The 27,893-nt window shown below is 38.4% G+C and overlaps 2 protein-coding genes across 3 annotated transcripts; both read right to left on the bottom strand.

The window, feature by feature from the left end:
* Positions 1-24: 24 nt before the first annotated feature.
* Positions 25-16,180, bottom strand: tmem39a (transmembrane protein 39A). Of its 2 annotated transcripts, none has more exons than XM_067585568.1 (9): positions 15,867-16,180; positions 9,840-10,053; positions 8,535-8,757; positions 7,704-7,787; positions 7,428-7,582; positions 6,061-6,418; positions 3,856-4,043; positions 3,636-3,756; positions 25-2,885 (listed from the first exon to the last, which is right to left on the bottom strand). In XM_067585568.1, exons 2-9 carry the CDS (start codon positions 9,950-9,952, stop codon positions 2,646-2,648), a joined length of 1,482 nt encoding a protein of 493 aa, XP_067441669.1. In that variant the 5' UTR covers positions 9,953-10,053; positions 15,867-16,180; the 3' UTR covers positions 25-2,645. The 2 variants fall into 2 exon arrangements, with proteins under 2 accessions (XP_067441669.1, XP_067441678.1); XM_067585577.1 differs by having other exon boundaries at positions 15,885-16,180.
* Positions 16,181-17,234: 1,054 nt separating this feature from the next.
* On the bottom strand, positions 17,235-25,068 carry LOC137180251 (immunoglobulin-like domain-containing receptor 1). Its single transcript, XM_067585559.1, has 10 exons — positions 24,956-25,068; positions 24,774-24,835; positions 23,859-24,029; positions 22,832-22,981; positions 21,988-22,107; positions 21,074-21,220; positions 20,261-20,383; positions 19,945-20,126; positions 18,607-19,284; positions 17,235-18,427 (listed from the first exon to the last, which is right to left on the bottom strand). Exons 2-10 carry the CDS (start codon positions 24,817-24,819, stop codon positions 18,389-18,391), a joined length of 1,656 nt encoding a protein of 551 aa, XP_067441660.1. The 5' UTR covers positions 24,820-24,835; positions 24,956-25,068; the 3' UTR covers positions 17,235-18,388.
* Between the last annotated feature and the right edge of the window lie 2,825 nt (positions 25,069-27,893).

The following is a 27,893-nucleotide window of genomic DNA, read 5'->3' as shown; positions in this document are numbered from 1 at the left end:
ATGAACATAAATACACCCACTATCTTGGTTTAAACACCATGTTTTATTTCAGATGTCAAAAAGCATTTTCAGAAATGCTGTGGGGAAAATGAATACTGTAAAAAGCCGAAATATGAGGACCAGCTCCTATGTCTTCTCCAGCACTGACACATCCCACCACAGGTTCAACCAGGACACCACAACCGCATCCTGGGATATGGCACATAGAAAACAAATCCTGCAACTCAATATGACTTTTATAATAAATGGGACACAGATTGATATCATCAGCGTCGATTTTACTTTCATTCTGTCTTTCATGTAGGCTAGGGGAGGTTCGAGTACACTTCAGGGAAATGAGGTGAAAAAGAGTCGATGAATCTAAAATCTTCCTAAATTTAATTCCTCACTTCTGTTCTTTAGGGGTGATCTTGTAGGTTTCACCAAACCAACGAAAGCAGGCAGACTGAGTTATTTGAGCAAAGACATTCAAGTAACAACTGACACAGCAGCAGCAAACAATAAAATATTTCCTTCCCATGTTAATGAGATTAGGGCAAGTTAAAAGTGATACCCATTGAAATTAATATTTCAGTGATGGTGCTCAACTGAAGGCCAGTGCTACCGATTACAAAAACATGTCAATTCAAGTCACTTGAAAAAAAATGTTGCTACATTCAAGTGGAAAATGACCAACTGTGAGCGAACAGAACATAAGCACCAAAGAGCTGATTTAAGGGCTGGGTTTGCAGACACATCTGAATAAGGATTACAAGAGTTCAAGATTCCTCACATTTCAGCCGAGGCACAGAGCAGCACCGGTGATCCAGATGTACACACTGGTTCATCACAGAAGTAGTTTCCTCCACCTCATCTACACTCCACCTGAAACTTGACTGAAGCATTCAGTGTAAAATTCTGAACAGCACAGGAGACATTGATTTTCAGATTTTCAAATTATATTTCACCTCCTGACAAAAAAACCCCCAAAACTCTTCTATTGAACATGTATTAATTTCTATCTGGATGCTGGACCATTAATCGGGCCCTGCCACTAATCCTTAATATTGCCCAAAGTTATGCACTGACTGCAGATCAGATAGTGTAGGAGAGGAGGCACAATTCAGAGGAAACCACTAAGAGGATGCGCACCAAATGTGACTAAACAAAAAGGCAACAACATGCGAGGCAACCTGTTTGTAACACCATTCTGGTAATACCTGAACTGGTAATGAGGTGATACATACAGTTTTCCCCTCCACCTGTCTTCACCCTTTGATTTAGCATTCATCACCCATGAGAACAATAATATTAAACATCCTTTGCTGTCACATCCATATGAGGGCATGTTGAAAATAACATATTTGCAATGGGAGAAAGGTTAGGTCCTGGGACGTACCAACAGAAAACTTTATTAGCCACATTCGTTCTGTTATCTGCATCCAGTCCACAAAAAGATGAACCTGATGTGATATGGTCCTCAATTCCCATTATGGTTTAAGCATTCAGGAACCAAAAAGGCAATAAAATAAACACTGACTGGATGACCTTTAGGAACACAAATGAGTCTTACGCTATATCATGGCAAGAAGATTTCAGCATGTCAAAGTATGGTCAGACATCACAGCAGCTACAGCAGCAGCCCTTCAAACATTACTTTTTATGTATCCACAGCTGGGGTGGGCAGGGTTGTATGACAAGGTAAAAACACCCAGAGTTGTTTTTTTTTGACATTTTTGGGTGTGCTTTGAGTTTATGGATACCAACAGCAGGCCTTCCAGCCAACCCCTTCTCACTTGTAAGTTTGTAAAGACTAATGCTGTAACTGTCAACAGAGTAACAAAGAGAATGAGGAAGAATACAGAATTCTCTGCAGAGGCAGGGGATGGGAGTACCTAAGGTGTTTTTCCTACAGACTGACCTCAAATCAGTTTAAAGGAGAGTTTTATTCAATTTTGTGTTGTGCTAACCAGTTGCTGGTTGTAGCTTTATATTTGATGGACAGATATGAGAGTGGTATCTATCTTATCTAACTCTACACCAAATGTGTGCAAAATGTGTTTTGCTTTAAAATCATTGATGAAAACAACATACTGAAGTTGTTAAGAGCAGTGGGAACTGTCTTGCTACAGAAATGCTGAAATGTTCAAATTGCCTTTCTACCTCAAACAGCTGAATCTTTTTCACTGGTTTCTGATTTGAGCTTCAAGAGACTCAGGACTGAAGTAGAACACAGGTCAATCAGGGTTCAGGACACAACTCCTTCCACTGAATCACTTTGTGTTTAACTGACTGTCAGAGGCCAAGTCTGCTCTGTGATTGGCCACATGCACTTATAATATCTTTGGTGAAAGTCACCTCCTGGCATTCCCTAACTTTCCTGTCGCCTAGCAACAACATAACACAACATGCTAATGCCGTCAGCGTGGTAATGCCCGGCGTAACTCGAAATAGTATACAAAATAAAAATATTCTTTTAAATAGGTATATATAAACATTGCATTAAAAATAGAACCGTATCAAAACACGATTATGAGTTCATAGTCTGTCTCTTAACCTCCAAGCGTGAGCGCTAAACAACCTGCTGGTCTTCCACTTTACCAGACCTCCACCCATCTCCCCTTCACATCCAGAGTTCATAGGTGAGGTCTCGTTGTGTAGAACCTTTACTGCGACTTAAGCCCCAAACTATTGGAGGACACGGGGTAGGAGTAGGCTTTGCCCAGCACAATGCGGTCTCGGAGCAGTTTAAAAAGGACATAGTAGTTGCAGAAGAGAATAAGGCCCAGAGAGAGAGTGTGGTTCCAGCGCTCAGAGCGCAGCAGAGAGTATAACTGGTACAGAACCACACTGGACTCGATCCAGATCAGCAGGTTCAGGATCCGCAATGGCTTGTGGAACAGGAACTGGAACACAAAAAGACAGGAAGAGAAGATCAGAAAAGTAGAAAGTATTACAGAGCATATAGAAAGTCAAAGATGAAAACATTTGATATACATGGAGTTGACAAAAAATTACAATATAACATAATACAGGTTTATACAGATTTACATTCAGCCCCTGTATTCAGGATGTGTGAAACATGGTGGATTCAAGCACAGGCTGTTATGAAGGAGCAGACAGAGAGGCAGAGCTGTGGCTTTGTGCTCTTCTTTAACACAGAAACCTTTATTTGATTTGATTTATTTTTTAGCTATCAGTACAGTTTGCATATATTTTGTCTTGACTTCTGCCTTCAGTTTGTTTTTTTTGATCCAGCACTTGTAAAAGTCTTTGGGATGTGCACACTCTAATCTCTGTCTGTCCTCTTCTGTAATTAAATCTCCGATTAAAGTCACTGATGCCATCAACACGGACATACTCACATGACGACCGACTGGTCAAATCATAAATTTCAACTTCAACTTGATGCTGCCTGTATTGAGTGAAACATGTGTCTGGTGATTATCAAACTATCCTCAGCCTGATGTTTGACTGGCAGTGCTGCTTGATCTCTGCTTTTTTTCCACTATAATATGCTGCAAGAACTTTATGGTTGTGTTGTTTGTGGTTTTGCTGTACTGGATTGTATCATAATATAAAAAGGTGTCCAACTATTTTGTTCAACTCTAAATGAATTATTTACTGTCACTATGATATAATGTACAGATACTCACATAAAACCTTGCATGCGAAACATCAGAGGGCAGTGCGACATTATAGGGTCCAACTGCCTTATACAGACATCGACTGTGTCGTACCAACACCCCCTGAGGCCAAATGGTACTTTCTGACCACCTACAAAAAGCATCGACACAACAGTTACACATAAAACCATTAAGAGAGTCATTTTTAAACCTCTGCATGTGTATTGATGTGTGCACAAGGGCCACTCACACATGCTGTGGTGCGTTGCTGTATGAGCCGTGCTCCAGTTTCTGCCAGCGGCCCAGGTGAGCTGCCGAGCGATGGAGCAGGTCACAGTAGCTGGGGGGCAGCAGCTGGCTCATCAGCATCACGAACGCATTGATCCACACCATGATCAGATGCTCACATGACCAGCGCATGTCATAGTACTGGGTACTCTGTGAAAATCAAGTGACAAGGAAAGTTAAATTTGCCTTAAAGGCCCTGAAAACCTATTTTCTCAATCGTTTCTTACTGTGAGTGATGGAGTCCTGCATGAAAACACAATGTTTTTGCCAAAGTTGGAACAGTTTTTGTTATTTCGTACGAAACGTTTTCTGTAACTTTTGTTTGTCTGTTCTCTTCTCACAAATGGGTGGCACACTGCTGGAAAAAGATGATGTCACGCGTTTCTGTGCAACAATGAGGATATTAGCAACATTTAAATCAAATCTGATGACAGCTGTGGGGTTGTTTGCTTATGTTGCCAGGCTATTATCGATCTAATCAGACCAGATGAACCAGATTAGCGGACTTTTCAGTGTTCTCTAACTAAATAGTACCTAACAATGTTATTTCCCTAAATTTCACTTTGGTTGTTGCATATTTAGTCATGAGTATTTCACGTTATGGAGAAATACTTAAACCTGCAATAACTTTGTTGAATAACATTTTTGGCCACTAGGGGGCAGCAAAAACACGCTGTGACCACAACACTGACATTATCACCCCGGGTACATTTCAAGTCTCTCAATTGCATCCACATTTTCCCTCACTTGCTTCTTTTCCTTGCGTCTCTCCCACCGTGTATGCATGGAGAGATGCAAGGAAAGAGGAAATGTGTTTTTAGAGAAATGAGACGTCATTTCCTCTGAAGCGTCATGTGAAGTGATGTCCGTTTCTGATGACAGCGGCAGCTGATCACAGCTGGATCAGTTGTCAGTTGGCATTAACAGCTGTAGAGACTTTAGATGGAGTTTGCGTCTGCACTCTGCACACATGTGCGCTGTGCTAATACTAATAAAGGTGCACAGTTATCACTGCCAGAGCAGCTGTGTTTTCTCTCTGTAGCCTGTTACCTGCTTGACAAACATCTGCACATGAATAAAAACCTGTATTCTGTATTTATACTGTGTCCTGCTCAGTCATGACATGAACGTTTCTATTGGCAGAATGTGTTTATATTATTTATTCATTACTTGCATCTATATTTATTGATATTCTGATTGTGAATTCAGCATTTAATAACCCAGAATATGTTTACTTTTACTTTAATGTTATCCATAATAAGAGTTAATGGGGGAAATAACAGATCACAAAAAGAAAAATCTTTCTAATAAATTAATAAAGCTTTTTATGGTTCTTTTGTTGATCAGACCAACAATTAACACAGATTTTTTATTAGATGGTGAATCAGAAAACAAATAAAATATAGGGAGTAATACACTTGAGTTTAATCTGTAATCTGTCTCCACTCAGTGATGTTATGTATCAGATCAGTCCGATCAGCTATAGCGCCCAATCAATAATTGATTTCCAATAAGGGGGCGTGCCAGCTGGTAAAAGACTTCCGTGAAGGATGCTCTCGTGTATCCTCATTCACGGCTCCTAAGAGATCATCCTCGCTCCTCAGAGCAGAAATAAAAGCTTTGAGACGGCCTTCAAAATGGCGGACCAGAACAACTTCCGGTTCAAGCAAGGATCAAAGAAATATTAAATAAGAGACTTGAGATGTACCCACTGTTAAGTTGACATGGTAAAGTTTTTAGCGTCTCATCATCGAATACACCTAAATTTTAAGCCATGTTTTCAGGGGTGTTAAGATGAATAAACAATGTCCTCTGAGTTAATGGTTTTCATGCCGCCCCATCTTGAGCTGCACATCAACACTGAAATCACTAAGAAAAAATGCAAATAGAGCTGCAATGATTAGTCGATTACTTGCCAAACTATTAAATCAATTGCCAACTATTCTGATAATTCCACCTTCTCAAATGTGAATATTTTCTGGTTTGGACTGTTGGTCAGGACAAAACAAAACATTTGGGGACGTCACCTGGGGCTTTGGGAAACACTGATTAACATTTTTCACCATCTTCTGACATTTTATAGACCAAAAGACTAATCAGTTAATCGAAATCAATAATGAAAATAATCATTGCAACCCTAAACGCAAATGGAGAGACCAATACCAACCTTTACGAAGCAGAGAGGCAAGAAGGCTACGTAGTAAGCACTGAACAGTGAGTTAAACAGCACTTCCTTGATGCGTCGATTGAAGTCGCTCTTCAGCTCCTCCACCTCCGCTCGTATCAGCTCTGGTGTGTGAGTGTGTGTGTGAGGTGGGCAGGTGTGGGTGGGCATGTGCGGGGCACTGGAAAACTGCTCTCTGAGATTCTCTCTTAACAGGAAGAGGAAGTCACGTGGTCGAAAGAACGGGGTCTCTGTTAGATCGGTCTGCTGGTGGTCGGCTGGGTAATCGCAGTCAGCCGGTGCCGTTTGGCTCTTCCCCCCTTCCTGGTGGAAACAGCAGAGCGGGACGTACACGCCAAATCTAGGATGGAGGGAGGGTGGTGAGTGAGGGGAGAGCATCAAGAGTTTGAGTTTCAAATGATGGCAGGATGAAAATTAGTTGTATGATGTGAAAGCATCATGCGTATTTAAAATGGTGAGACAAATCAAGGGACTGTGGATACAGAACCACTTCCATAAGCACAAAAACGTGCTTACTATAACCACTTTCCAGCTACCTGCATCACTTATTTGAATATCAGGTTAATGTCTAGAGAGATGGTGTGGTGTGTGTGTGGTGGCCTAAAGGTACAATGCCTTGGTTTGGGTGTGGAGGCAATGCTTTGCATAAGATTCATTCCTTTCATTTCCTTTGTCAGCACATGCAAATAGTAGATACACAAAGAAATTAGACTAAAATACACATTTTATTCATTTTAGTGCCACAGCAGCTAAAAAGCATGTGAGTAAATCATCTACCTTTACTGATCATGTTTTGCTTGCTCCAGTTCTGCTTTAAATTCAACAAAGATGGCCTGGGTAAGGATTTCATCTGACAATTCTAATACTCAGAGTATTGTCTCAATGCGGTTATTGTGCATCAAAATATTGTTTTGCACACAGTGTAAGGTGACAAATTAAATGTAAAGCAGCCACCACTTTGGTTCACACCTTTAAAACCGACAATCCAATATTCACGCCCACTTCACACAGCGATTGGTAAAGTGCGTAGAGGTGAGAAAGGAAACAGAGTTTGAACTTTGGACTCTCTTCACATGCTACTTCACTTTTTTTGTGAGTACAACTAAGTGCAACACTATGAATGCCTTTGAGAGTCTGTGTGAAAGTGTCAGCTGTTATCCCCATTTGTTTGATTCATTGCAGCGTGACCCTCTCTCTTGACAGCAGGCATTTTCCACCATCTTCAACTTTAGCCATTCAGAACAGATAAAGAAGACTTTTGCCTGAAGATGTGGCCAGATGACAATTTGTATGAACTAGTTTGCTTTATTCCTTTAGAGCATGAAGGTGGGGGGGTATGAAAGACTCACGGGTATCCCAGGAACAGGAGGTTGAGTACAGAGTGGTTCTTGCAGAGGTTGACCAACGTCCAGCAGAGCACCCAGCCACACATGGTGAGCAGGCTCAGTCTTGCTGCGATTAGAACCACATAGCGGACCAGCGATCTCCCGCTGCTCTGAGACACCTGGACGAGACAGAAGACAGAATAACTCACAGTTGGAATTGATTCTCATTGAGCTAAATGTGCTAAAAACTCTCAGGAAAAAAAAAATTCCACTATATAACAAATGTTCCGGTTCATTTACCTCTGAAACTATAGTCCAAACGAGCCTCCTGGCCAACATGACTGTGATAAAGATAGCCAGGTGGTAGTCCATTAGATGAAAGTTCTGCAGGGACACAGTAGATTAACCCACATAAAGAGGAGAAAAAGGGTATCATTAGTTTTCCATGAAGACATTTTAATATTTCAGCATGAAGTGAGAACTGAACATGCCAAATAAAATATCTATCATGTTATGAACTCCAAATAGATAAATGAACATTTGTTTATGCATTGGCTGAATGAATGTCTCTGTTTTCAAAATTTCAAGAGATCATCATAAAAACACCAAAAACCTGCACAACCTGTTACTTTTGCCAAAACATATTTCAAGGTAAGGTTTATCCTTTTTGGCATTTGACATTTTCATTTTAAAAAAATACCCAGATTTTAAAAATGGAGGTTGGATTTAACTCAGATTTATTTCACCTCAAATCTCAAGGCTGTTTGTGTTTCGTGTTGCAAAAAAGGTGCTGTTTGATGCAGTTTACGGTAAAAAAAAAAAAAAAAAAAGGTGTTCAGTTCCAGTAATAGAAAGTAAAGACAAAAATGAAAGTGAAAAGAAAAACAATCTATAAATTACTCATCAGTAACTCAAAGTGAAACAAACAAACAAATAAGAAACAATAAAGAGTTAAGCTATAGAGTTTTTATACTCCAGATACAATCTTTAGTAAAAAGATGAGCCCTGTTTTCTTATATCAAGTGTACAAATTTAGGGTTGGGAATCAGACTTTATAAGTTAAGAAAGAAGAAGCGACGATTACCGAGTCTTCACAACAGATCTAGTGGTGTGTGTTAAGTGTGTTCTTACAAGCGAGGTAGAGGCAGCAGGGTGGCTGTATGGGTACCACCAGACCGTCCTGTAGATGTTTATGTACTGGACAAACAAGGCCACCAGCAAATAAAGAAAGAGCAGGAACTCAAACAGCAGGCTGCTGTCCAACGGCAGCTCAGGGATCCTTGAGTGACGGACCGGCTCCGGAGTAATGAGGGCCGAGAGAGGCGGGGCGGACAGACCCACTGAGTTACTGCTCCTGAAAGGCGACACACACACACAAAGATATATACAAACACTCAGACGCATAAACAATGTTTGTGTCTCATCACACCTATTGCAAGTGGTGTGGGACAAGTTATTAGTTAAATTACACTTTATTCATAGTTTAAATATTTTATATCATTTATACAGAACTCAAACCTGATTATAAGAGCGTGTAAAGCTTTAAAGGGAGAAAAACAACTTACAATTTACCAGTGAAATATCTATATTGCTCATATCACTTGTATACTGCAAGCTCTAAGAAGATATCAAAGTATCATCATAATATTCTTGTTTGTATTTATTTGTTCAAGATCTGCTGTCTTATGCAGTGTAAATATACATATAAACAGATATGAAATAATGCTGAACAAGTCTTTAGTTTGTGCCCATATTTGTAATCCATGTTATGTTTTTCATAAGAGGTGTTTTGCAAGGGGAGATGTTAGAATAAAGGCTGCAACTTGAGATGATTTTCATTTTGTCTGACTCACAGTCCAAAACCTTAAGATATTTAGTTTACAATGATATAACTGGAAAACAATAAATCCTCACACTTGACAAGTTTTGGCATTTTTGCTTGAAAAATGACTGAAACCATTAATCAATTATCAAAAATATCGCTGATAAAATTTTCTTTTGATGGCCTTCAACAAGCTCTAGTTAGAATTACTAACCGTTAGTTTAACATCTAAGATAAGTTCAGACTAAGTTAAGGGAAAAAACTCCTACTGGCATGCATAATGCAAAGAAATGATGAGTGAAGGCTGACAATGCTGCAGCATGTTTTTGATGTATGTCTCAATACTTTTTGAAATAATTTCCATCTGACTAGAGGACAAAGATTCTTACTGTCACATGATAGATAACATCTACAGTGTAAATAGGGGCAGGTCTACACACTTTGAAATTGTGGATTAGTAGGTAAAAACATTTCAAGTCAGGATGATGGGTAAAAAAATGTATTTATGATCAAATTAGCATATGTCATTAAGCTCTAATAGATAGCACTACATCTGTACAGTTTGTCCATGATACATAATACAATCCAGTGTGTGTGTGTGTGTGTTTGTTTACCTGTTCCTGAGGCCTGTACCATTGCCGAGGTTGCCTCCTACCAGAGTCTGCAGGGACGGCAGAGCAGAGCGACTTAGCTGCTGTCTGCTGGGACCCCTGCGACCCCCTGGCATGGTCGCCAGTTACCGTGGCAACCACGGATGCTGCCCACCAACCAACAGCTGCTGGGACTCCTCCCTTTCTCCTCAATGAGCCACCATATACACCGAGGCCACTGCAAAGGAAACCAACAGACAAAACTGAGTTAGAAAAAAAAAAAAAAAAAAAAAAAAGAGAAGACGACGACAATTCAGGTTGAAACGAAAAAGCTCAAAAAACAACAAACCTGAAGCCTAATCGACATCCACAAACCTACTGCCAAGCAACCTGGAGCTAAATTAAGCATAATTAGAGAACAGATCTGCCCTGAGGTATTTACTTTACACTGTGCATGTAATAAGTGAACAGAAGTGAAAGTAGTTAAGTAAGGATTATTAGAGCACTGCACTGCTGCCCCAGTTTTTCAATGAACCAGTTCTCAATTCTGTTTTGTTTTATTAATTGTACAAGCCGCAACACCTGTGAAATATCTTTACTAGGTCAAACTACTTTGGTGTAAAAATCAGCTTTTTTTTCCCTCCAGCATGAGAATCTGCTGTGCTTCTGTAACAGAGGCTTACAGAAGCAGAAGGATTCAAAGCTTAATCAATACTCAGTTTAATACTGCTTTGATCATTCCTTATCAATCCCACTTCAGGTGAATGACATGTCATGTTACCGTGACACTAACCGTATCAGTGGTTCAATTCAACCCTTACAAAAGCTGCCAGGGGTTCCCCCAGGAAATTATTTAGCAAAGGTGGTGAGCCAACCATATCCTGGCATATCTCATGTGATTTGGTTAGTAGATGATAACCAAAGAACAACAAATACTGTCATGAAATATGAGTGACACTCTGCTTGTTTTTCCTGAATGTTAATGGGTTTTTTTTCCTTCATAAAATTGGATTAATTTGTGATGTTAGTGGAGGTAGTCGTTGTGTCAAAAACACACTATAAATGTCTGGCCTTCTTTCCCACATTGTAAATCTGTGAGAGAAAGTTTTATTGAGTGTTAGAAATTAGAAATGAAACAGTTAGTTGATTGACTGTAAATTATTCTGATTATTGATTCATTGTTAACATCATTTCGGCAAAAATGTCAAATATTCTGTGGTTTCAGCTTCTCAATTGTGAGGATTTGCTGCTTGTCTCTCTGCTTTGCTGTAAGGTTGATGTGGCAATAAATGATTGAATCGTGAATACTTTGTCTTTGGGGTTTTGGAGTTTTTGTCGGATAAACAAAAGCAATTTGAAAACATCATCTTGGGCTATAGAAAAGTGTGATGGGCATTTTCTGACATTTTATAGTATAAAAGAAAATCAATAAAATATTTTATAATGAAAGAAAGTTTGTTGCAGCCCTAGAAAGATTAAACTGCTTTTGTTATCTGTCAATGTGTCATTCAAGAGAATATTAAAAAGGCAACAGGGATTAAGGGAATTAGTGCTGCAACTAACAGTTATTTTCATTATCAAATAATCTGTTGATTATTTTCTCAATTAATTGATTAGTTGTTTGGTCCATAAAATGTCAGAAAATGGTGAAAAATGTCAATCACTGTTTTCCAAAAGCCTGGGGAGACGTCTGCAGATGTCTGGTTTGTCCTGAACAACAGTCCACAACCAAAAGATATTTAATTAACTGTCATAGAAGACTAAACAAACAGAAAATGTTTACTTCTGAGAAGCTTGAGTCAGAGAATTTTTTTTTTGCCCTGTGGGTTAATATTATTACTGAGAACCAAGATTGAAGAAATGTTATCATTTTTACCATTAAAGCATAAAAAGACCCAACAGATCAGAATCTGAAAATAAAATCTCTTGAAGCTAACAGGTCATTAAACCACTGAGTGCTTACAAATGGACTGTAAAACAATGAGATTGTTGGGAGATTCTTAATCAGTTCACTGGAAGATAAAGTTGAGTTTTATATTATATATACACACTGTATTATTCACTCACACCCTGGCACTTAGAAAGCTATAATAGTAAAACACTGTGCAAGGTAGGAAGATAATCTAACAGCAATAATTAATTAAGCTCAGAAAGGTCAGAATAAAATGAAAAAAAAAAAAAACTTAATTGGATGTGTCAGTTTCTTTGTTTAGTCCTGGCATTCTGCAGGGGAACGGATGTTATGAATATTATATCGATATTAGAAAGTTTGTTTATCAGTGGCTGCAGCGTTATCAGACTGTGTGGAAACCCTGATAAGTACACCTTTCAAAAGAAAATGAAAATCAACCAACCTGGCCTGGATACGGCTGCCATCAACACCCAGCAACAGCACAGAGCATGGCAAAATAGACGTTTAAAAAGGAATAGTTTGGCATTTTAGGAAATACCCTTATTCACTTTCTTGCCAAGAGTTGGATGATAAGATTGATGCCACTTTCAGCTGCCCATTCAATATGAAGCTACAGAAAGCAGCTGCTTAGCTTAGCATAAAGACTGGGAACAGAGGGAAACAACAAGCCTGGCTCTATCTGCAGATCTATTTCTTTGCCGGGTGCAGTGACTTCCTGGATCCTCCTCCTGGTTGCCTGGCAACCAAACGGCAACGACAGGAAGTGGCTATGACCGGCCAATAAATAGTAAGATGCATAACCAACAAAACCACAAATTGTTGTTTGTACAATTCACTTTCTATACAGATCAAACAAATGAGATATAAAGTGTTAATTAGTGAACTTTATAGCTGGTTGGCTGATTTTGTTACTGTTGGACACAACCAGGAGAGCTGTGTTCCCCTGTTTCCAGTCTTTATGGTAAAATTTAGGGTTTTTTTATAGACTAAACAATTAAATAAATAGAATAGTAGAAAATAGTTGTCAGATTATTCGACATTGCGGCCCTGGATGAAAGTTATAATGTGCAGGTTTTGTTGATACTGATTTAGAGAGTTGTTGATTCAAGTTTATGGTTATTCTGGAGGCTGCTGAACTGTATGCGTTATACTGAGAGGTGTTTGTAATATTTAGTCTAATCTCATTGATATAAATGGAAGTTAGTAAAGTATTAGAAACACCTTTCATAGTATAATGCAAACAGAGCAGCAACGAGTGGTCGGTTAATTGATTATTCGATCAAAAGAAAATAAATTGGCAACTACTTTGATAATTGTCTAGGTAATTTTTTTTAAATAAAAATGCCAGAGATTTATTGGTTTCAGGCTCTTAAATATGAGAATTTGCTGCTTTTCTTGGTTTTAAATGATAGTAAATTGTATATGTACGTTTTTTGATCGTTTATTGGACAAAACAAGACATGTATTGGCGCCAACTTGTGCTCTAAGATACTGTAGTAGCAACTGTAGTAGTAACACCTCTCTACAGCTTCAACAAAAGATTAAAACCTTTATGAGGGATAAACTGATGGCTATCCTATTAAACTAGGTGTCCTAATAAAAGGGTACATAAACTGACTCAAAATAATTAGCTACCCTCTGCTACATGATCAAAGAACCATCCCAAAGTCTTCCTGGTGGCAGCACTCTTGGCTACTGTCAAACCACTGCTCAACAATGTCCAAAGAGCCGTCACCAATCTGCCACCCAGAGTTTCAGGCCTGTTTATACGCAGCCTGTCTTTAAGCTCATGTTGGGAGAAAATATCAAGACAATGACAAACTCGGTGTAACGTCTACATGAAGAGACTGACGATCAGTACGTCTTGACTCATTCATTCAACATCTTTGTGACATTTACATCAGTGTCTTCTCAACTTGTAGATTTTAAATATGAATGTATGAGTGTTTATATGGTCGATAACTTCTGTTTAAGGGCCGTTTTCACAGCAGACATTTTACCAAGAAAAGCACAGGTGTACCTAAAAGCATTAACGATGGCTCTACTCCATTTTAGAAACAATACTCTGACACACTTGACTGGAATGCAGCCATTAATTATGTTGTTATTGTTTACACCTGGGCTCCTCCTGCTGTGACATGTCAAATAATCCGATGCAATAATAACAAGTCAGCTCTCTTTATGCTTCACTCTCAAAAGGTTTGGACAGATACAACCTATTTCATACTCATAAAACAACTGAAAACTAATAGTCCAGATATGGAAAATGATAAATAATTTATTGCAAAGATGCTTTGTCCAAACACATCTGTTTTATTTACACTTACGTTATTTTATATCAATTAGGGCTGCAACTTGCAATTATTTATTAAAGATGAACCTGTCTATTATTTTCTCAATTAATTGATTAGTTGTTTGGTCTATAAAATGTCCAACAGTCCATATCCCAAAGATATTCAGTTTACTGTCTTATAAGACTAAAAAAAAACAGAAAATATTCATTTGAGATGCTGGAACCAGATGTTTTAACTTTTTTTCTGAAAAAAAAGAAAAATGACTCAAAGGGATGAATCAATTATCAAAATAGTTGCTGATGAATTTAATAGTTGGCAACTAATTTGTTAATCAACTAATCGCTGTAGCTCTAATATCAATGCACAGTGTAGTCCTGCAACACAACTGTTTGGCTGGGTTAATTAACTAGTTTTATTCAACAATTAATTATCAGATGCATGCAGCCCTATTTTTTGAGTTATTTAATTCATTTTATTTATCATTCATTCTTTATCATTTATTGATGTTAGATCAATTCAATCAAACTATTCTGTAGAAACTTTTAGGTAGAATTTGATATGATGACAAGTTGATGTGTTGCACAGTGAGACATTTTAAAAGCTGCATCACAAGCAGATCCGTGTTGCAGATGGCAGCATCGAAATTAATTTATTTGTAATAACATGGCAGCTCAACAACCTACAGTTGAATGTTTGAGCCTCATTGTGCAGAATGATGTGTGTGCAGAGATTGACACTAGAAGGATGTTTTCACATTTATCTGCTGAAAGTGGAAAGTTTCTCTGTGCTCATTGAAAATCCGATTTTAAGAGGTGGGCCTATGAGCATGATTTTTGACATCAAAACTAGTTTGAAATATTAATATAATGAAATATATATTTGAATATTTATAGACTATGGAAGAGAGAAGGAATAGATGTCATTTTAAGGATTTAAACATGGTAGTTATACATCAGACACACATTATTGTTCCATGCAAAGTATTTTTATGTGTTGATAAATGTGTGGAAGTCCCATCTGAGCTGGTGTAGGTGTAACTGAACACCATAATATAGTGTATAATTTATCTTATCGCCATTGTTCAGTGGGTAAAAGAAAAAAGAAAAAGAAAAGAAAAAGAAAAGAAAAAAAGAGTTGTCCCGCCCCACTTCATCAGCCAGTGATAGGCTCCTGAAACGAAACAAAAAAACCAATACCAGATAACATTTAACCCTATTTCTATATCAACATTTCCTTTTTGCAGATATGGTTTATGAAACATGATGGAGCCAGTGTGTGTAGTGTGTGGCTGCAATATTAAGGCTGAATGTTAAACACAGGAAACACGTTAACACACACGCACACAGCAAGGGAACAAAATTACAGTTGAGTCAAAAGAGAAAAACAGGAACTGAGCTCTAGAGAAATCAACTATACACGAGGGATTGCAGGATTTTGTAAACTTTGTGGAAGTGCAACACGTTTCGGGTTTTCTGCTCACCAGAAGTTATTTGGTTGTTGTTGTTTTTTTTTTTTACAACAGCCACCAAAAAGCGGCAGAAAGGTTGTTTTAATTTGCAGCTGCGTTCAGCTAGTTGTGTGTTTGTTGGGCTGTATTACCTTTGGGGGAACACTTTAAGAAGTGTCTTTTTTTTTTTTAGTTGCAGAGACTTGCTATGACATGCTAAACCTGCCTGTCTGAATCATGACATCACGCTAATCGCGGAAACTTCAACACACACACGTCAACAAATACGTTAAAATATAGAGGATGTGAGCTCGTAGCTAGCTAGTAGCTTGCAGGAAGAAACGAGGATTGTTTAAACAATTTTTAAAAAAGAGCTCTGTAAAGCCTTCGTTACTCACACAACATGGACAACATACGGGGGGGTGAACTGAGCGAGGATGCATCAGTCAGTTGTGTGTCTCCAGACAGCACCGAGCATTTCTCCGCCTTCCAGCTTCAATGTTCCCCGGTTGCATTAAATGTGCTGGCGAGCTAAGACGGCACCGACGATGCTGGAGGGTCGCTTTCACTCCGGCTGAAAACATTAAAAAATAATAATAATTTTTTTTTTAAAAAAAACGGCTTTCAAAGTTAGCCCTGGGCTGGAGGAGCAACAGTGTAAATGCGTTGCACAGAGACCGACGTGGCAAACCCGCACCTCCTCTCTGTGTGACGTCATCAGCGCGCGCTGCACAGTCGCAGTTTGACAGAATAAAAAAAAAAAAACAGCTGCTGGTCTGGAGTCAGTGTGAGTGTTTTCTTTAAAGGATACGTTCACTATTTTTTCCAAGTGTGTCTTGAAATATCAAGTCAGGTGCCCATATGAGCAGTGGAAAAGGTTTTACTCGCTGTAATCATTCCTCCTGTTCATACTGACCCCCTTCAAAATCTACAGTCATTTTGTGTAAAAATGCATTTAAAAGTTTATCTGGAGCTTGCATGAGGCTTCAACAGTCAGAGTTAGTCATATCAAGTGGATATCTGCCACATTTACAGTCTGTTTAGCATAAAATTCCCTCTTTGTGTTTCCTTGTATAGTGTTTCCCTGTTGAGCTGTGGTGGAAGGAACAAAAAGAGGGACTGGCACTAAAAACACTGTACCATTGAAAGATATCTACATGATTTGACTAATTTGGATGGCTTCATATTAGCTTCACATAAACTTTTAAATACATTTCTGCACAGAAGGACTGTGGTAGCCTACACTGTAAGTGCATTATCTCCTTCAAGTCTTTGAAACTTGTTCAATATATTTTCTTAGTACATTTTTAGTAGTTCAGTTTGTTTAAATTGTTTATTCTGCAACTGAACTGTTTTGGTCTGGGAGAAACTGAATTTCATTTCAGTGTGTGCAAACTGATAACCTCCCCACCCCATGAAATCATGTCAATAATGTTACAGTCCCACTCCCCATCTTGATCTAAACATAAAGCTGCCAAATAGAATAAGCAAGCAAAAACAGAAAAGAGAAAAAAAAAAAATCAAAACTATTTTTTTTTAAATCCATCAAGTATTGTTTATTGTTGTTGGATAAACACATTCACAGCAGTAATATAAATAGTGAAATAAAATTCAGTTTTTTAAATGAAAAAAAAAATCATTACTTTATTTTAACATGAGGTCATGGCTTGAAGCCTGTTAAATAATACAAACTTGTACTCATTTGATAATGACTTGTTTTGGGAGGCTTTAAAACATTAAAAGTTCAAATGGGAATAACAACAGCATAAAGTTGCCATTTCAAAGTTTATTATCAAACACAAACTGAACGTACTGTACAATGTTTTTTAAAAAAGAAGGAGAAAATACATAACCATGTAAAAACATGAATGGCAGAGAAGACTTAACTATAACTCCACATAGGAATAGGTAAAATGGGTTTCGGAAAATTACAATGATAAAAGCAAAAGGGATAAAAACAAATAAAAACAACAAATAAAAAAACTTGTGGGTTTTCTGCAATGTACACTGGAAAAGTGGCCTAAAGTTATTGACATTTCTTCAATTCCTACAAGACAATGTCAACTTTATGTAAATGACTTATTTACACACCATATTTACTGTTATATGCACGCATTGTGTGTAAATACTTTACAAATGTTTAAAAGTACTTTATCATTATCTGAACACAGAATAGTCGTTGCAATTGTACACAGACGTTCCTTCAAATAATAAGAAAAACAAACACAATATAGTTACTTCAAGACATCCAGGAGGTATTAAAAATAACTATTTACAAAAATGATGAAAAAATCCAAAAGCTAATTTCAGCATTAACAAGCATTTTTTCCATATCTTATGGGCTTAAATAGTTCCAGGCTAATGTAACAACAGTTGTAATTTGTTGGTTTTAGACTTAAAAGGTGCTACTGGCCCTGAGGGAGTCACTTCTTCTGCACTAAGTGTTTATAGCTTTATCAAATACAGAACTCAACTGTTACTTCAAAAAGGAGGCTTCTACTTCAAATCTCACCCAGAATATTTCAACTTAAAAAATTAACCAGCAGAGGGCGGTATTATCACAAAAAAAGTAAAGAATATCTAAAAAAAACAAAGCATTTATAAGCTACCACAGTTGTTTCCTTACTGACATCAAACATTTACTTTACCACCTGCACACTTTGAGAAGAGGGATGATTCCACATTTCTGAATCTTTCAATTTCACATTTCATGAATCCCTCTGTACTGGGTAAGAGCCGGCTTTTCACTTAATCAAAGGGTAATAAAAGAGTTAGCTCCTGATTTATTTTTATACATAAAATGGTGGTATTTAAAAGTTTACCAGCAGTCAGACAACAAGGAAATTAACAGCTCCCGGTTCTAGTGAGGTGTGTTTGTTCTCTGAAACAGAGGTCACAGGGCCTTTCACAGCTGGAGGGTTCAGATGACGACGCTGGTGCCACTGCGAGAACTCTTGTCCTGAGAGAGACACACTAACTTTAGATTCACTTTACTAGCAATCAGCATAACTTTAACCTTTTATTGATGACTGTGTGTGTGTGTGTGTGATGTGTGTGTGTATGTGTGCGTCTGTCTTGATGTAAGTGCGTTGGTGTAGTTGCAAGACTGTGTGTCAACTAAAGCAGGGAGTGTCTTACAGAGTAGCGTTCATTCCTCCTTGCACCCGGTTTATGTCCAGGCTCGTACTCTGTGTAGCTGGGAGGTTTGTCACCCCAACCTCCACCTCCTCTTCCCCCTCCTCCTCTCCGACTGCTGGCCTCATCATCGGAGCTCCAGGACCCTCTTCTCGATCGCCGTGATGCAGGTGGAGAGTAGTTCGCTCTGGACCTGTTGTCAAACAGATCGTCCCTGGAACGTGATCGGGGGCGATCAATGCCTCCTTGCACCATGCTGCCACTCGGCCTGTCCAGTAACTCCTGGCTGTAGCTCCTGGGAACACCTCTGGACCGGGTGGGTGACGGGTAACGTCTACCTGCTGCTCCTCGCTCATTACGACGGCCGAAGCCGCTGCGGCTGCTATCGCTGGAGCTCGGGGGGCGAGTCTTGGGCGCAGGGGGTGGGATTCTGCCCAGCTGTTGCTCTCTTAGTGGTGGAAGTGTGATGACACGGCGCTCTGTTGGGCCATCATCAAGGGCAGAGATCATGCTGGGAGGGCCAGGGGAAAACGGGACTGTGACGGGCATGTGCTGGGGAGGAGGTGGCATCTGCTGCATGTGCTGGGGAGGAGGTGGCATATGCTGCATGTGCTGGGGAGGAGGGGGCATCTGCTGCATGTGCTGGGGAGGAGGCGGCATCTGCTGCATGTGTGGCTGGGACTGATTGGAGGAAGAAAACAGAAGAGGAAACAGAGAAGTAAATATAAATGAGAACCACTTGTCTGTTTCAGTGTGCTGCAGTTATACACAAGAAATGCTACACTATTTCCATTTTCCCAACAGGGAATAATACAACTAGTGCCCTGACAGTTGTCAATCTAGTTGGAGCATTTAGGAAAATTACAAAAAAAGCAAAATGTTTCTCAAAAGATTGGAGGCAGGCCACCTCACCTGAAACAAAAGTGACTTGTTGCATCAAAAAATAGTTTCAGCTATTTTTAAACTTCAAGTCAGGTGTGTATTGCATTGTGACATGACCTGAAAAAATAGGGTTTCATCTTCTTCTGCCCGTGGCAATGATTTTTACCAATAAATCACAAATACCTTAAAATGCACCTTTACTTTTTTATTTTGCAAGAACTTACTGTCTGGTAGCTTATGCACAAAAGTCTTTTCTTCTTGATTACAGAATTCAGAGTATTCAGGTCTGTAATTCATTTCACTCCAAATTAAACAGCTGGTAATTTGAACCATCCCCACCTAAAAGCCATTTTATTGATCTCCAAGTAGATACTTAAGTACTACAATTAAATATACTAGAATAGAAAAAGAAATACAGCTGGGAAAGACAAAATGAGGGAATACTGGGCGGTTACATACCTGTAGCAGAGGACTGGTCATGTCCATCCCCCTCACCTGGCTCTCCAGGTAGTCAAGCATCTGATTGGTGTTGGCAGGGGTGTGGTTGCCATGGACGCTGGGAGCGGGCATGCTGTACGCTGAGGACTGAGGAGGAGGGAGGGGCATAGGCTTCATAGGGATGCTCTTCCCTGACATAGATCCTGGAGGGAGAAAAACAATTTATCAAATAAAATAAAATCATAATGTTTCGGAGATTTGTAGATTTTGTTACTGGAGGTATTTATATACAAAATGCTCATTAACTGACTTGCTTTCTGATATGTTGTGTGTGTACCTGAGTAAAGTAGTGGGTTCATCTGGGAGGAGGCGTGGCTCATTGGTCCATATACCGGCTGTCCTCCCATCCAGGGAGCCATGGCCCTCTGAGCATCCTTCATCATACGATGCTGCATCACCACTGAAAGATGAAGACAGTATATTCTGTAAAATATATACGGGAAGGTCTTCTCCAAGTATACAAACTCTTTCTCTACACTGACATACGTTAAAAGACTTAGATTTTAGTCCATGAACAACAAATGTTTACTTTACACCAAGAGTTTCAAACCACACACTGAGAATAGACTTTTTGGTAACGTATGATACATCCTGTGTCCAGTAGTTATAGTTTTGAAGGAAACACATTTACGTATTGATAGATTCTGAATTTTTCAATGATAGAGAAGGAATAGATGAAATTTTTAATTGTAATTGAATGTTTTTGTGGAAAATCCATATCAGGCACAAATTAGTATTCAAAGCAGAGTACTTTTAGGTCATAAATCAACCCCGAAGACAATCTTCAACATCACAGTTGCATGCAGAAATAGTTTTGAAAAGTCCTTGTTTGTTTTTTCATGTTCTTGTAGGAAATCCTAGCATCCAAAAGTGGAGAGTCATGTCAGCTGTTGAACAGCATTTCATATGACCAAATTCACATGATCTGTTTCATGACAACCATGTTATCGTTTATCTTCAGTAGAGTATCTCTGACAACAGAGCTTGTGATTTAATTTGCTTTTCAGAAGTCCACTGTCATGTTTTGGATGTCAGAGCTTCCTTAAACACACCAACAAGGAGAGTTTTCCAAACCATCCCTGCTCTCTACCTTTTTCAGGACAGCAGCATTTCCGTGGGCAGCAGGGGCAGCGGACATAGCAGCAGCATGCCTGAGGGCAGCACTGGCAGCAGCAGATACAGAACAGCATGATCAGAAGGAGAGCTCCAATGATGATGAACAACACTGTTAGCCAGTCTGAGAAAGGAGAGAGAGAGACATGCTTACAAATATTCCATTAAGTTATTTCTGTGTATTTTGATGCTAAACATAACACTCAATTCTGCCATACTACAGCCCCCAGACATCGATTTATAACAGTGGTTGTGAAACAAATTTGTGCACATTTTAGTTAAAAACAAACAAACATTAGGAGTCAACTGTGTGAGAATTGTGGACTTCAGGAGCAGATTTTGGCAATATATCAAAATCAGTGAGTGTACCTGTGAAAGTAAACCAGCATGAAACATTAAGATTTATCATTTATTCACTTTGTATGTGTTTCTATTATTACTATATGCCTTTGTTACTGTGTTGATCCAAAATACTTCAGAAGATATTGTGTTGCCAGGAGATTTTTAGCTCAATCCTGGGAGACTCTTCAAAGGCATGGAGAAGACATCCTCTCTCTGAGTTTAATATTGGTGTTGAACTTTGAGCCTTGCTAGAACTCAATCTTTCCTGGTGCATCCAGAGTTTGCTATAGGTTGACTGCTTCTGGATAAACATTAGGAACAAATCCCAGAAGGTTTATTTGTTTCTGTGAGTACTATAAAAAGCCTGCTGCACATTCTTCCTGACCTCTGTGTTAGAAAGTAATGCCTCCATATACTGTCACAATATATTAATCAACTACATCAGTGTTTTGTGTTTTATTTCATGAGTGCTGAGTGTTTGAAGGCTATTTCCGAGACATACCCTGAACAGTGATTACTTTTTTTTTTTTTTCCTTTTTTGTTTCTTACGGTAGACGATGAGTTTGATTTCTTTGTCAGAATCTCCACTGGTATCTCCAGGAGCATCGACATTACAGAAGTACACCCCGTTGTCCCACCACATCACTTCATTGATGACCAAGTCTGCACCTGTACAAACACACACAAACACACACTTCCAGTTAAATGCCCTTGACTGGTTTGCCGTTGTGTTTATCAGATGCTTTCCTCTGAAAGAAGGAAAGCATCTGATAAACACAATCTATCCCAAATCTATGTGGATAGAAATGTTTTATTTCTACTATGATGTAATTTGCAAATTCAAATGAATAAGACCTCACACTGGGACTGGGTCCGTCAGGATGTCTTTATCTATTAACTGCTGAGAGAATGGACCATGTTCTCTTTGCTCTAATGTAATAATTGTTATGAAGCAGGCCTGCAACTAAGGATTATTTTCATAAATCGATAAACCTGCAGGTTTTTGTGATTCAATTATTAATTCATTATTTGATATAAAAAATGTCAGTAAATTGTGAAAAATGCCTGTCATCATTTCCCAGAGCCCAAGGTGACACCAAAAACATATATTCACTTCACTTTACAGTAATGCAGTACTAAGAAAACAACCACATATTCACAATTAAGAAGCTACAACCAGTATACTTTTTCACAATTTTGCTAAAATTAATTAAACAATTAAATTAAACAAGACTTTCAGCTTTGTTATGAAGTATTAATTGAAGCAAAACAAATTATAATGTGGATGATAAAGTGTTAAAATACTGTATTTCTTAAAACCACATTTAATCTCAAGACCTAACATGCTTTCGTGCCACCACAGGGGGTCATATTAGTGTTTGTATGAACTCACTATTTTGGATGGTGATCCTGCGTTCGCGGTATTGTGTTCCCAGTATGGGCTCGCTGCTTCCTCTCTTCTGGATCACAGTGCGTACCGTTCGCTGGCGATCCGGACAATCATTCGCTGGATCCTGACCTAACTGTAGTGCAGACTGGTATGCTGCAGAACCATAGGCAAAGTTTTCATTAACACAATAAATTACAATCTTTCCTACGATTGGCACCCATAAACACCTTTTATACCTGTATGCTTGGGTAGGTATAATGATCAAAACATCTTTCTCATGAAGCATCACAAAAAGCTCTAGCTGTACAAGATGACAACTTACTATCCTTCTAGTGACTTACTTCCAAATCCAGAATATAATCATCCGATACCTGAGAAAAGTCTGATTTGTTGTATTGCTATAAATATATCTGAATGTTGTCCGTAAACAAAAACCAAACCAGCTTAAACACCTTCATCATCCATGCAAACACATTTTGAGTTTAGCTTCAGCAAGTCCCTTCATCATATTTCAAGGATTTAAGGGTTTTATTTGTCACATACACAAGCAACATGTGTAGAAAAATACAGTGTAGCGTACTCATCAAAGATGTGCTAAAAGAATTAAAAAATTATATAATATTAAAAAATAAATGAAAAAATTCAAAGATAAATAATATAAATATGTATAAAAATGAAGATGAACATGTGTCGCAATTGTAGGCAAACTATACAGTAAATTTGCACACACTCTTATCAAAAATATGCAGGACAATGTGTTAGAAAAGGCTCCACAGAGGTCAAAGGACAGAGTTCACCTTCCTGACAGCCTGAGGAAACAAGCTTTTTTTTTTAAGGCAGGGTTGTGCTTTGCTACAGAGATTTTTGCCTGGACATAGACGCTGGAATAGTCTACTGATTTTACAGATAACTTCTTGATATGCACGTTTTAAGAGGCTTACAATACAAAAATACACCAGCCTCTCCGAGAGTTATACCAGCACTTTTTCTCTGCATTATGTTCTCTTTTGGTGCGCAGGTTGTGTCTTACCTGTGGAGTAGTACTCTAGCACAGGGTCTTTGCAGAAGGACTTGTACCTCCACGTGACCAGAACATCTTGGGGGTTTGCAGAGGTGGAATAGTCGCAGCGGAGGATCACTGAGGCAAACAGAGCTGTGCTGCGCTCCTGCTGAGGAACATTCACCTGAATACACACCGACACTGCGGAGGGACAGCAAACAGATGGTTACATACAGTATTTTGTGTATTCTTGCTAATGCCATTGGAAGAAATGAAGCTATGTCATGTGTCAATAAAGATGCAAGTTAGAGAAACAGTAGCTTGTGTGTGGCCAAAAGTAAAGGAACAGGAGTGTGGTAATAATGAAACAAACTCTGTATGTGTGTGTGTGTGTGTGTGTGTGTGTGTGTGTGTTGCTCAACCAAGGAGTTCATTTCAAAGTGGCAGAACCAGAAAAACTGGTGACACAGACAAAGGCGACACTGGTGACAGGAAATGGCTTACTGTGAAACTACTGACCAAACATTCAAAAGCTGGAATGAAACCTGTTGAGTTCATCAGTCCCTAAATGTGGAGAGGCCACAGTGACTCTTTGAAACAAGCTGGAAGACTAGAAAGAATCTAAAAGCAACACTAAACCACCACCATCCTGCAAGTAGGCAAGGAAAGGAAAATAATAAAATAAAGAAATGACACGTCAAAACTAAACAAAGGCTCTTTGTTAGCTTCATAACGGCAGGCTTCAACTGTTAGAAGGCCTACTGTAGGACAAATAATGAAGTAAGATATGCATCTATGTGTCAAATAAACAAGAACTGTCATGTGACCGATACCTCCGGTGCGCTCGTTTCAGTGGACATTTCGAAAGGCTTTAAACTTATAAACGGGTTAACACGACTTCTTTTAAAACAAAACGAGGCCAGTATGTAAATAAATTAAAGTTACCTTTCAGTAGCGACCACAGGAGGGTCGCGGCAGGTAGTCTCATCATGTCAGGACTGCTGCTGCTGTTAAAAAAACAAAACAAAACAAACAAAACTATTTGGCTCTGGATTTTTTGAAAAAAGTAAAATTCAAACGACAAAAAGGAAAAGAAGACGTTTAAAAATAAAAGGATGTATTCTGACCTGAGCCTAGACGCAACTGTTCATTGTTTCGTCCTGGGAAGTATCTCTGCCTGCGGTGAGACTGCAGTGATCTCAGGCCACACCCCGAAACAGGTGAATTCATCTCACATGTGACGTCACCAGGTAAACGGAAACCCCCAAACTGAGACTTATGACCGATGCAAAAAAACAAACTCGGCATTATAAAAACAAACAAACAAAACAAAAATAAACAAATAAATAAAACATTCTTCTTGCTGTTCGAATTCAACACATCATGACGTGTAATTGACTTTATTGGCTTACAAATATTGTAAACATATATGCATATTGTATTTAAAAATGGATTCATTCAGATAATATTTAGAGCAGAATAAATTGTGTCATCGGTGAGGCTTTATTTTACAGGTCCCTTCATTTTAAACTAATTTCTGAGTAATTTGCAGGTATTTGACAGTTAATTTTTAGCACATTTTACAGTAAGTGTGGTGCAATTTGGTACAAATTATAAGAAAAAAACTGAAAACAAGCATTAAATTGGTAAGTCATATTATATACAGTATATTATATTTAGGTTCATAATGTAGCCGTTAATTTGCAAAAATTCTTGATAAATCAGACTTTTGACAATTCATTAACTGACAGAAAATACTAATGTGTAGTTTTATATATCAACATGCTATGATATTATCAACATATGAACCCAAATATAATGAGTGGGAACTTACCAACTACACTAATTTAACTCTTTCTTTGTTTTTTCTTATAATTTGTGTTGTAGAAATATTGAGCTTACTAATTCAGAAGCTTTGGAAATATGGATGCCTTGAGCGAAGAGATTTATTGACAAACACAAACCTGATAGATCAAGGAAACAACAGTTACAACAGTGTTCACACATGGGAATGTGTCAGGTCTGCAGGAGAATTGTCTACATGCCTAGTTAAACCTCTCTAGATAAGGATTCCTGCATAGCAGACAGCTGTGGTCCAAGTCACAACACGCAGAACTCTTGCCCTACTTTAACACCCGCCCCCCCTGACAACCGCCTTGTGGAGACAGAGAGGTAGATTACAATTTGACTCAAGAAAGACAACTGTCTGCCCTTTCTCTGTCTGTTTAATTTTCATAATCCTATGTATGAAAATTCCTTCACAGTTTGTACCTAACTGCACCAGCCTGTAAATGTCCTATGAATGAACTGTTATATTACTACTCAGAAAGTTAGTATAAAATTAAAGGAGCTGTAAAATGTCCCTGTCATCCATATCATCATGGTTTCGCTCTTCCAATAATGAGCCCTAGATTCTGTTCCTTGGTAAATCTATTGTGTATTTTATCATAGCTCTCAAAAACAGACATTGTCTATAGTGTTTTTAAATAGATTTAATAAAATAATGGTTGAAGCAGGATTATTTCTGGATTATGACAGCCTTCACTTTTAAATCTCCTACTTCATGTTTCTATCAGGCAAACAGCTCATATCTCCAAAATACTAAATCGGAACTCATAAAAATTTTTTTAGAGCTGACTGGATTGCATTTAGTACCCAAAAGGGTATTAAACTGGTTTTATAAGTGCTGGATGTCACAAAATCTTCTTACCTGGCAGATAAACATGTTCTCACAGTTTATTATAAATTACAGAAATACATGTCCTCTCCATGACAATAGCAGGATGTGAACATGTTTCAAAACGTCACAATATACTGCGGTGACATCTTCAGGGTGCTCAAACTGAATCAGTCTAAGAAGAAGCAACAAAAACATGCTGAGTCACCTGCTGCAGACATAACAGGACGCCCTGAAGCTACGTGCAGTCTATGTGTGCACACATTAATTACATCTGTTTGACGAGTACATGAATCACACCTAAAGGTACTTAAGAAAAGTGATTTGAGACTTTTTTTTAATGACGTTTGATCTGTTTCAACAGATTATTTTAAGTTTGATATTTGAGTAATATCTCAGGTTGATGAGGTTGGATGTAACTTTTGTTATAACCACATTTTACAAAGTAGTTTTTTACAAATCTGTACAATTACTATAAATATTCTGTGTCTGCTTGTTCCAACATGTTGATTTCTGTCCCCCCTTTACTTATTTTGAATGCACATTTCAAACTAGAGAAACCATTTTCTAAATGACTGTAATTTACATTTAGCAGACAACTAGATATCTGCATCCTTTCCCAAACATGTCAGTGTCCTCAAATTTATTACGAGCATCCTTTAAAATTCGAATATCTTGGCAAGAATTTGTTCTGTGGGGAATAACAATTCGTGGCCTCTCAATGTCAGTAGCTGGGAGTATTTAGAATATTTATCATCAGATGTCCTTTAAAATAGTCTGGGATGTGTTTGTGTCATCAGGCTGAAGGAAATAAGGCTCAGAAATTCAAAATTCAACAACTTCACATTTAATATTTGAAATACATTGTTATACAAACATATTGTTATTCTTAGGAATTGACACCATTAATTTGGAAGTTTTCACTATAACATGTAGTAGCTTCCTGCATTCATTCAATATTTATGTGATTCTGCAGTAGAGCCACTAGATGTCAGCCTAAACTAGTTTTTATCTGAGGTGGAGCCTCATTGTTGTGCATTTTGTGTTAAGTTTGACTCTTAAATGCTCTGCAGTTCAACCTAAACAATTCAAGAGCTTATTCCATGAAAGACAGATGGTTCTTAATCACGTCCTCCTTCATAAATGTCTGGAACTAGATCTGCATATTGAATGGGAAAATTCTTTTGTATTGTGCTGAAGTACTTTCCGGGTGCTTCAAATTCCCAAGAATTGTTTCCCCTCTATGCACACCCACTCTGCACCTGCAGCTCTTCTGAGCTTTGTCTCTTGGAAACTCCTGCCAACATCCACTCTGTGTTTCCTATTTGTGCTGCATTGTATCCTGTCCTTGTGCTGAGGCCCTAAAGCACAAACATGCACTCCATGTT

The sequence above is a fragment of the Thunnus thynnus genome, chromosome 1 (genome assembly GCF_963924715.1).
Source record: "Thunnus thynnus chromosome 1, fThuThy2.1, whole genome shotgun sequence".
Taxonomy (NCBI): domain Eukaryota; kingdom Metazoa; phylum Chordata; class Actinopteri; order Scombriformes; family Scombridae; genus Thunnus; species Thunnus thynnus.
Note: the sequence above shows the minus strand (reverse complement) of the source record. Positions and strands in the feature narration are given on the sequence as shown.

What these genes read in the sequence shown, in the direction of transcription:
- tmem39a (XM_067585568.1), bottom strand. Translation starts at nt 9,952, where the DNA reads ATGCCAGGGGGTCGCAGGGGTCCCAGCAGACAGCAGCTAAGTCGCTCT. An exon ending in GGTACAGGCCTCAGGAACAG is followed by an intron (nt 8,758 to 9,839) that starts GTAAACAAACAC and finishes GTCGCCTTTCAG; the next exon opens with GAGCAGTAACTCAGTGGGTC. An exon ending in CTCCTGTTCCTGGGATACCC is followed by an intron (nt 6,419 to 7,427) that starts GTGAGTCTTTCA and finishes CCTCCATCCTAG; the next exon opens with ATTTGGCGTGTACGTCCCGC.
- LOC137180251 (XM_067585559.1), bottom strand. Translation starts at nt 24,819, where the DNA reads ATGATGAGACTACCTGCCGCGACCCTCCTGTGGTCGCTACTGAAAG. An exon ending in TGACCAGTCCTCTGCTACAG is followed by an intron (nt 19,285 to 19,944) that starts GTATGTAACCGC and finishes TCCTCCAATCAG; the next exon opens with TCCCAGCCACACATGCAGCA. An exon ending in GGAGGAATGAACGCTACTCT is followed by an intron (nt 18,428 to 18,606) that starts GTAAGACACTCC and finishes TGTCTCTCTCAG; the next exon opens with GACAAGAGTTCTCGCAGTGG.